The 10204-nt window shown below is 30.4% G+C and overlaps 1 protein-coding gene across 1 annotated transcript; it reads right to left on the reverse strand.

The window, feature by feature from the left end:
* Nucleotides 1-596: 596 nt before the first annotated feature.
* LOC125058860 (store-operated calcium entry regulator STIMATE-like) lies at nt 597-10166 on the reverse strand. Its single transcript, XM_047663006.1, has 6 exons — nt 9813-10166; nt 8710-8854; nt 8032-8153; nt 7658-7857; nt 7381-7455; nt 597-5019 (listed from the first exon to the last, which is right to left on the reverse strand). Exons 1-6 carry the CDS (start codon nt 9934-9936, stop codon nt 4930-4932), a joined length of 756 nt encoding a protein of 251 aa, XP_047518962.1. The 5' UTR covers nt 9937-10166; the 3' UTR covers nt 597-4929.
* Between the last annotated feature and the right edge of the window lie 38 nt (nt 10167-10204).

The following is a 10204-nucleotide window of genomic DNA, read 5'->3' on the forward strand; positions in this document are numbered from 1 at the left end:
CTTTACCTTTAGTATTAAAGAAGTAGAAGTGATGCACTTCTAACAGGACAGTGCAGTTTGAGGCAAATTCGTTTAATTTCCTTAGGGGCCGTTCAAGTATTACGTGAGCAGATTTACTGCAATTCATCCCCCCCCCCGCGCTTCCTCTTGTAAGCAAAGCTCTCAAAAAGAATAGTACATAAACATATTAATTTTTTGTAGGAATCCTCGATGGTGAATTTCGTTTTCAAGCATAGACAATGTGTGGGTAATGTGTGTAAAAAAGGAAATAATTACTGTTGACGTTATTACCAAATGAGAAAATCAAAGACCCCCTCCCCCTATACTGCTTACGTAATACTTTAATGGCCCCAAATACCTTATGCATTGAGTCATAAATATTTAATTTTTCTAGAACATTTTTAAATTTGATTTTTACTCAAAACACTAATAAAAGTGTTTAAAAAATGCGATAGAGAGCTAAGAAATTCCTGCTTCTGTTTCACAAATATTTTCCTACTTTTTCCAAAGAGAAACTAAATATCAATTTAAAATAATGCTACAGAGGTTGTATACCTAACTCGTTTTACACCTTACGATACTAAATAAAACAATACTGAACACATGACGTGAATTTATTCGCATAAACAATAAACAACTGCACACGCATGTTTCAATATATGATATAAATACTTATATGATATAATACACTCATATGTAAATGTATTCACAATAATTCCCTTAAAATATTATTTACATCACATGTTTCAATTACAAATCCATATGCATGAACAATAAATTCAAAATGACTCAGATCACTAAAAAAATATACAAATATTAAAACTTCGTCAACGCGCTATAAGCTTCAATTAGTATAACAACACTTTTATTCATATACGAAATGACACAAGAATAAGAATAACGACACATTTAAAAGCTTTAAATAAAACTTCTTCAATTAATTAAATATCGTTGGTCTATGGTATTGATATTTTTAGTTAGCAAACCTTTTTCGTAATAAAAAGTGCCAGCGCGCACGGGTGACTTTTGTCACTGTTTCCTCACTCATAACAAGTCTGTGGATTTGTATGGGGATACGCGCATGTGTGTGAATGTCACTATATACGCCGACCGGCGAACAAGCTCATGACGAAACTGTCAACGCGCCGTTGGGTTATTATAGCAGTGCGTACGAGTGACAAAATTGTCACTATGAGCATCGTTTGTTCGCATTGCCGATTTTCGACTTCAACACAAAAAGTCAATATTGGAGAAGACGATATTGATAATGACATCATTATTTAAGAAGTGGAAAATAGACCAGCACTCTATAGTCTATGATAAAAAAAATTTAAAGACTACTTTGACATTAATTTGAAAATTAAAGCATGGGAAGAGAACATAATGTAGAACTTTCCACTAGTAGGTTGTGACTCCAAAGGGGGTGTACCCAGTATTCTTTTCGCTTTATTCTGGGTTTGATGAGATCATAGCTAGCTACCGTCTCTTCGAAATCCATATCAGCAAATGACACTACGATATCAAAAAAGTTATGTCACTGCCACCCTTCGTGAGCGCACTCCACTTTAGAAACATGACGTGACAATGACAAAAACTTTAATGTAACGGTGACAAAAGTAACCCGTGCGCGCTCAGCCTAAATAATGACAAACTTTGTTAATTAAACCTTAGTCCATTGTTGCATTATTTTACAGACGCTGAGCCACACCGCACACGCCACTTTAGGATCTGAATAAATATAATCCTTATAAAATCGTTTATGTAAATACCAAAGTATTGTGTTTATAAATTGTTTATTTTTTATTATTTTATTTTTTTACGTTCCTTCATTTTTTTATTGCTGTTTAACTTTTATGAAAATTTATACATACGGACTTCACCGCGGAAACATTCGGGGAGGCTTCCTAGAACCTCAAAACGTCAACATCTGTTAAAAACTCGATTTTCTAACAAATATTGTAATATGATGAACTTGATATCAACAAGAATATACAGCAGCCCTTTGCTGACCTCGTCTGTAAACCACTCACATGGTCGAGTTATGTTTATTTTGTAACAAATTTACATTCATCCGGTAAAGAAATTTTATATAACGGCACAAATTAACGTCATACATTACATAGCTATTTGGGGCTTATAGGAGACAAAACTTTCGACAAAATAATATCGGTAACAAACTAAAATATCTATGGGACGTCAAAAGTAAGCACCAAGTGCCTTAGACAAAGATACGCGACCCACAAACGACATTAGCTCACGTTTGGTGTCATGACAAATTTTTGTCTCGGTCCCCTCGGGTCATCATAAAAGTATCCCAACGTCAATGTTTCTCTATAACCACAGACTTGTCATAACGTTGATATGTAATTTGAATCGTGTTTAATTTCGGAAATTTTGTTTGTCACAATTTAAAAGAAATTTTACACGTTAGAGATATGGTAGTAAACTTTGCTTGTAATTAAGTCGAGTCAAGTTTTATAAAATTGTCACCCTATTACTAAAAGTAAACAAAAAAACAAGACAAAAAAAATAAAACCATACATAAAACTCAGGTATTACAAATATTTACGCGATCTATAATTTGGCACGTTGGTCTGCTATTCAAATAAGTACTGGTCAAAAAACCTAGTCACTCAAAAGAAAACTGTACTCTCTGTTTGTATACAGAATGTGTTCACTGTCTTTAAATATACATATTTTGTATACATGAAGTATATGTCCAAAAATAAAATAATTAATCCAATCTATATAAGTAGAAATACATTATGTAATCACGTTCTGAATGTCTTAAAATCGAGACTTGGCACATGCGACTCCTGTTTGTCAGAAACCTATTGGATTTGACATACAGAAGCCATACTTAGCGCTACTCTTTATAATAAAGCGAAATTCCTTTACTTTCTATTCCAGTATTTGCAACGTATTACAATAATTTATTATATTTTCGTATGTAAAATATAATTGATATTATATTTACAGCAATGATTATACAAATTATAAAACTTAATTGTTATATTTTTTACAATTAATGGCAAATCGGATCGGATTAAAACCTTTAACAAACTTAACGAATTTCATAGTCAACATCATATCTTTTTTTTTTTGAGTTTACGGCCTGGTATCTAGACCTTTAGGCCAATCAACATCATATCATGTTTATTTATGACACAGAATAAATCAAGATACTAAAATCGATCATCGACAGATGATATTTCGAAAGTTACAATACGATACAGTTATAATTCTATTTTTAAATTGTTTGCATAAATATATTTTAAACGTTACAAACATTAAAACATAAATAAGGTAAATCAAATATTTAGAAATGGAATTTCAAACATGGAATGTTTTTCAGTAAGCTATAATTTATGACCGTTTTCTAGGAATAATTTTATCGACTTCCTCAGTCTTTATTCGATGTTATAGTTATGTCATCAATAAAAATGGCACTACAGGGCTATAAGTACTTATTAGGAACGTTTTTCAAAAATCGAAAAATATAAAAAATATTTTTATTTATTTAAGCATTACTGTATATTTATAAAATCTAATTTGATAGAATATCGATGAAAATAGTTCGCTAATATTCTGATAAATAGTGGGACGCGTGAGTTAAAACATTTAATATTTACAGTGTTATACCTGATACAATGATTAACCGGCTACAATTACTCTTCGCTGAAACCCCCTTACCGATAAACAACAACTATAAAATCTCAACTTTAAGAGTATTAAACCGTATTTTTATTTATTGATAAAACGAAAAAGCGTTGACAGAGGTTTAAACAAACGTTAAAATTACAACTTCAAAACCTTGTTTTATAAATTGATAGACAAAAAAGTGTCTTTTATTATGTTAATGGAGAATGTAGCCAGTTGAAAAAATTGTTCGTTATTTAAAAATACCACGATTTTATCATTAAAAATAATTAAATATTGTTTTGAGTCAGCCTCAGTTTTATCGGTAAGGGGGTAACTATTAATTAAAGTATAACACGCGCCACGATAGATAAGACTCCGTACATTGTGTGGGTAAACTTGCGTCGCAGTTGATTTTCAGACCATTTTAGCCTGGACTATATTATTCGAGATGAGATACCTTTACATTTCGACTACAGGGTCTTCTCTTTTATGGCGCGCATGGTACCGTAAATATAATCGGAATTGTCTGAATCAAATTGAAGAATGATATGATATGATTCAATTAATGAATTTAAATCCAATTAAGACTGCTAAGAATATTTAAATGCATAAAAGCATTAAACTTCGAGTAAAAATTTACAATTTGCGACAAATACTCAATTACAAAAATAGTTATGCAGAATGTTTCATTTACCACAGACTAAAATCAAGCTCTATGGTTCCTAGCAAAATGAGATAAAATATCGTGTTTAAAGTTGAAGTTTCAATATATCAAGTTTTAACACGAATGAAAACGGAAAATATCTAAGGAACAATAATTGCATTTACATATTACGCTCTCGCTAAAATATTAATTGTAAATTGTATATACAATCTTGATCAAGAGCGAAATTAAATTATACATTAAGTAATCACAAAATATTTCAAAGAAAATTATTGCCTCGAAGCGTAGAGCATACCATAGACACAAATTATACAAAGACAAGTGTCATAGACACTTGGAATTGTGTAAATTTTTTCATTTTTCTAGAACTACGAGTACAGCGAAACCTCTTTGGGATTTATGTCACCTTTTTCCTAGTTTGGTTATTTAATTTAATTTGGTAGTGACTTTTCTGGCTGAGACAGCCTTGGGTCAAGGTCAAATTTGTGTTAAATTTTGGACTCTTCAGTATTTGTTACAGTATAAAATATAGACCTTAACTATCGAGTAGAGTGATATTTTTTTTATTAAACAGATAAAGACTTATCTACTTAGGCCCGTAACAATCTAGGCTTGGTGTTGGGTCATACACTGGCGCCGAGGAGTCTCTCGTCTGCCGACTGTTCTTCTTCATCGGAACAGCTCTTATCTTTCTTTATCGACTGGTACCGCACCTGACATGAAAAATTATTGTATATATAACGTAGGAATTTACATAAGACATTTAAATAATTATCGTATAATATATTATATATTAACGTATAACGTGTTAATAGTTCGTCAACTATTAATACGTCAAAAGATACATCGCTTTTAAAAAAGAAGAAGACATCTTCTTTTGTTTTGTGTGCTTTACAGTAGTCATGGTCAGGGTTTCTCGATTATTTTATGCAATTCTCGCGAATCTAAAACATACTGTCGAGAGAGTGCAAATCGGCTAATCTACCATACCTACTTATAGTGCGTAGTACACCGGAGAAGATTACAATTTTTTTTAATTTTAATAGTAGAATATAATTAGATAGATAGAAATAATTCATGGGTTATTAATTCTTTATCTATTTAAGGTATTTATTTAAGTCGCTACAACAATTACGCAGATTTGAATTTGATCACAAATTTGTGAAATATGGAAATTTAAGAAATGGTTAAATTTTGGCATTATTAAGATTTAAGCGGTAATTTCGCAGTATTTCAATGGATTCTGTGAAAATAAAAATCGAATGGTTCTACGGCATACACCTTGGCAGATCGGTTGATGTTAGTCCTTACCCTGCAGAACGTGTGTTCGACGTTCTGATATTAGAAAAAATGTAATTTATCTAGTACCTAAATGTATTGAAAGCAACAACCAGTGTTGCCAGTTTTAGTATAGATAATATCGTTTACGTACGTTCTGACTATCAGCAGATTTTTACTTTTATCTTACCCACTTGCCATTTTTGCTAATAACCATATACATACAAATTACAGTTCATGATAGTCAATATCTTTATCACATTGTTAATATTAAAGTATAGGTATATTTATTATTTTAAATATTTCTTAGCTTATTAACGTCTGGAAGAAATTGCTTTTAGCAGTGAGACCGCTTATTTACATACATTGTCTACTCTTAATTTTATCTGTTTCGTGATGTAATTTTTTTTATTATTATTTATATACGAAGGTGCTCTATAATAGACGAGTATATATTCAAAAGCGTGCATATTGTGTTAAACTATAACATACACAATTCAGTACATTTGTCCAGTGAATAATAATAAAGACGAGATAATGAACTAACCTCTGATAAGACTGTTTACATGTTCTGTTTTATTAAATGTTACAATAATTATTACTCCACTAAATAATTATTATTATCGCTATTTTCTTTACTAATAAAAGTATGTGAAACGCTGTTTTCTTGTGTTTTTATTTAAATACAATAACTAACTGCTGTCTTGTTTATTTATTCATAATTTCGTCATGATTGTAGAATAATGTCGGATTTGAAAAATAACCAAAATCCACTTTTTATCATATTTGGATACTACATTGACTACTACATTAAAAAATCCATCAAAATTTCAAATTAATAACATACAGTCGGTAAAGTGACGGATTAGATAGACGCTCATAGAAGCATTTTTCTAGAAAACTGTGTAATTTAATGTTATTATTTTTTATTTTGTTTTAAAACAACCTCTTTTGTTTGCTTGTATGCCAATTTTCATAATAACAGAATATGAATTAAAAAAGTTATGACAAAAAAACTAACATGATGATATTATTTTAAAATGGCTGCCCTGTAAAGTTTACTATGTATTTGTCAGATCCGTCACTATTCTACGACTTTGACGATTTTTATTTAATTACAATCACTAACTGCTATATGATGCCATGTGATGATCATGATAAAATCTACTGTCGTTCTAAGTACTTGATTTGAGAACTGACAGTAAATTTTAATTAAGGATATTTTTTTACTGACGTTCATATCTAATATCTATTTTATTTTTGGTAAATTTGTCGAATCGCGGCTCCAAGGTTTTTTACATATTTTCATCACTCGGCAATGGTGCACCATCCAATGTGGTGGCGCATGCTCTTTAACCACAGAAACTAATTAAAACATTGATTTGTGAAATGATTCGAAGAAAGTACAAACTTTTAGCTTTAACCTAACCTAATGTAATTCACTGGGAACTGAGACAATATCATTTACATCATGTAATATTATCAATCTTTTTTAATTTTCGTAAGGGGTCCAAAGCCATGGACATCCTTAATATTACTTGGAGTACTACATATAAGTCAAATTTACCTTATTTTTTTCCGTCCTAGAATATATATAAAAAAAATGTTAGTTGTTAGTTTATTCTTATTTATGTGGTATTATGTGTAGATTTGTACTTCTTGCGCTATTACAAAATAATTGAATTAAAACTATTTAAATAATAAATTTTCCCTATTTGTTTAGAAGTGAAAAGGCTACCCAAATTATTTAAGTGTTCTCTTTTACTAGCCTTGTAATTCAACGAAATGTTATTTACCTTCGTCTTTAACTTGGAGCTAACTCCTCGAGGATGGTACATGAGGAAATTGTCTGTCACCCAAAATATTAAAATCTGTAATAAAAAAAAACGTTAATATAAAATTATTATGATATTAAATATAATTACAATTTTAATGGCACAGAAAAAATTCATTAGTTCACAGATGAGATTTAAATTAATGTGATAATAAAATGAGGTATAATTTCAGTGTTTCTATTTGTGATACTTGTGTCAATAAAACGAAATTAAATAAATATAATATGTATATACTTACATTAACAAAAAATGGTATAATGAGCATAACAATAGCCAATTCCAGTCTTGGGTCAGAGACTGGAGATAGCCGTAGAGTAGATAAAACAGCCTGAACTAGTGGCAGCTGAAGAACTAATGCTAGCATTGACTTAGCAAAAGTCGCCAGTGCAGCATATAATACACCCTGGCATAACCATGCAGAACACATTGGTGGTTTACCTATAAAGTAAGTAAAATTTCTTAATTTAAAAGCACTTTCAAGATTCCAGTTGAAATCCCAAAGAAATAACAAAAATATCTCTGTGAAGTGAAAAAGTTATATGAGATATACACCAACATCTTGGAAACCCATTCATGTGTTTTATACTATAATGCATTCATTATTTGACTTACCATATTCACCAAAATTTATAAGTGGAATATCATAAACTCTAGCATAGTATTGGGCAAGTCTTATCCCAGCCCATATTATTAACAGTCCAAGGGTTGAATCTAACATAAAATTTACTATGTACCTACAACAAAAAATGATTATTAGTTGATAATTTTTATGGTTACCTTGGAAACAAAGACAAATAAATTTTTGTTAACTGTATAAATGGTTATATTAATAAAATTTGTATACACAAATATATTTTGTTGACAATGCATTATGTGCATTTATATATAAGTAAAAGCAACCAAAACAACTGTCATTAAGTTTTTTTTATATTAATTTTTTTCTTGTGAATATAAAGAAATATACTTTGAGACTCTTGCAAACTATCACCTGTTTTGCTGTCTGTGGGTCCAGGTATCAGGTTTTAAACCTTTTTTAATTGTTGCATTGACTAACAATGTGTAATAGATTATAGTTAGTTACGCTTCATTATTATAATACAATTATTTTAATAGCTCGTGGTAATGGGCTAGACATTCTCAATAGCTGGTTATAAAAATTAACCTATATGAATATAATAAGTCACAACTCACAATACCACATATTGTCAAAGAAAAGATAACTAAACATCTCTACCTACTATTCATCAAACAACTCCCTTATACATTTTATACAAATATTTTAATTCTTACCAAGTGCAAGGGTTTCCTGTCTGATATGGTGACAACCAAACATTAGCAGCATGTATAATTAATGCACCTAAACCTTGTTTTGATGTGTCATAAAACCAAATAAGCCACGGTCTTCTTGCATATTTTGGCTCACAAAATCTTTTACCTGAAACAACATAGTAGATGTACAAACAAGGTAAAGAGAGCTTAAAAGAGGCATATACAGTCAAAACCGTTTATAACGACATCGTTTACAACGACCTATCGGTTATTACAACCAGATTGTATGGTCCCGTCCGAATCCCTATTAAACTATTCAGTAAACAAACCGCTTATAACAACATCGGATACAGCGACATATCGCTTACAACGACGAAATTTTATCGATATTCATCGGCTATAACGACCAACCGCTTCTTATCTCAGCAAAACAAACGATTTTAAATCTTATTTATAAGCATTGAATGAATATTTAGGCATATTATTACCTACGCACTTTCTCCCAACGAACAGTTTCAGCCAACAACGATTTCCGAGGCTCTTAAAAAAATTTGTTGCCTTTAACGAACAGTTTGATACTGGTGATACTCATACCTTGAGGAGTATGAAAAGTAAAATGCAAAAAATATTTGAGACTGGGCTAAAAAAAAAAAACAGACCAAAATGACTGATTACTTTTGTACCTAATTATCTCGTAATAAATATTTTTGTTTCTTTTTTGACTCGTTTACATATTATAATATTAACATACCATATTATAACCCATACCTACCTATTCTAGATCGATAACTATGATAATATAACTATGTACAATGTACATACATATGTACTGTACTTGTGTATATGACATTGCTTATAACGACTATCGGATATAACGTCGGCAACTATACGGTCCCTTCAATGTCGTTATAACCGGTTTTGACTGTATATGCTAACCATGTATATATATTTAGGAAGTAATTTAGATATTAAAATTTGTCTTAATAATCTGGCCAAAACATATTTATGGGAGCCTAAATTTTAACTTTAGAAATTTAGTAGATTGAATCTCGTTGTTTTTTCTTTCATACAATTTCATAATTATGTTAGTGTCAACCTTCACCTCAAACCTTGAAGAAACATACCTATTAGGCACGTAAACGCCAATACAGCAAGTAGAAATTGCAAAAACCATCCATATGTATCAGTTAAAGCATCCTTTGAGCAATGGGGCTCAGACCAGTGAATAGTATCCGAGCTATCATTCATTTTTCATTTCTACGTTTCACAAAACACATCAGACAAGACTGCGCTTTTATATCATTACACTTTTAATATACGTTACGCAAAGATTGCGAGAAAGTATTGTGTGAAATATAAAAAAATAATGGGCTATACAAATTTTTAACAATATATATATATCAGTATGGCACAATTCACATTCTGTAAAAAGTAAAAACTAACAATTTTCTGTATTTTTCTCCGAAATTCAAAATACATAGTTTCATAATTTTTGAAAATTGACAATTTTGATTAA

This window comes from Pieris napi, chromosome 2, assembly GCF_905475465.1.
Source record: "Pieris napi chromosome 2, ilPieNapi1.2, whole genome shotgun sequence".
NCBI lineage: Eukaryota > Metazoa > Arthropoda > Insecta > Lepidoptera > Pieridae > Pieris > Pieris napi.

Coding starts and splice junctions, on each gene's coding strand:
- LOC125058860 (XM_047663006.1), bottom strand. CDS start 9,936: ATGAATGATAGCTCGGATACTATTCACTGGTCTGAGCCCCATTGCTCA. Junction 7,858..8,031: donor TATAAATTTTGGTGAATATG/GTAAGTCAAATA, acceptor CTTACTTTATAG/GTAAACCACCAATGTGTTCT. Junction 7,456..7,657: donor TTATACCATTTTTTGTTAAT/GTAAGTATATAC, acceptor TTTTTATTACAG/ATTTTAATATTTTGGGTGAC.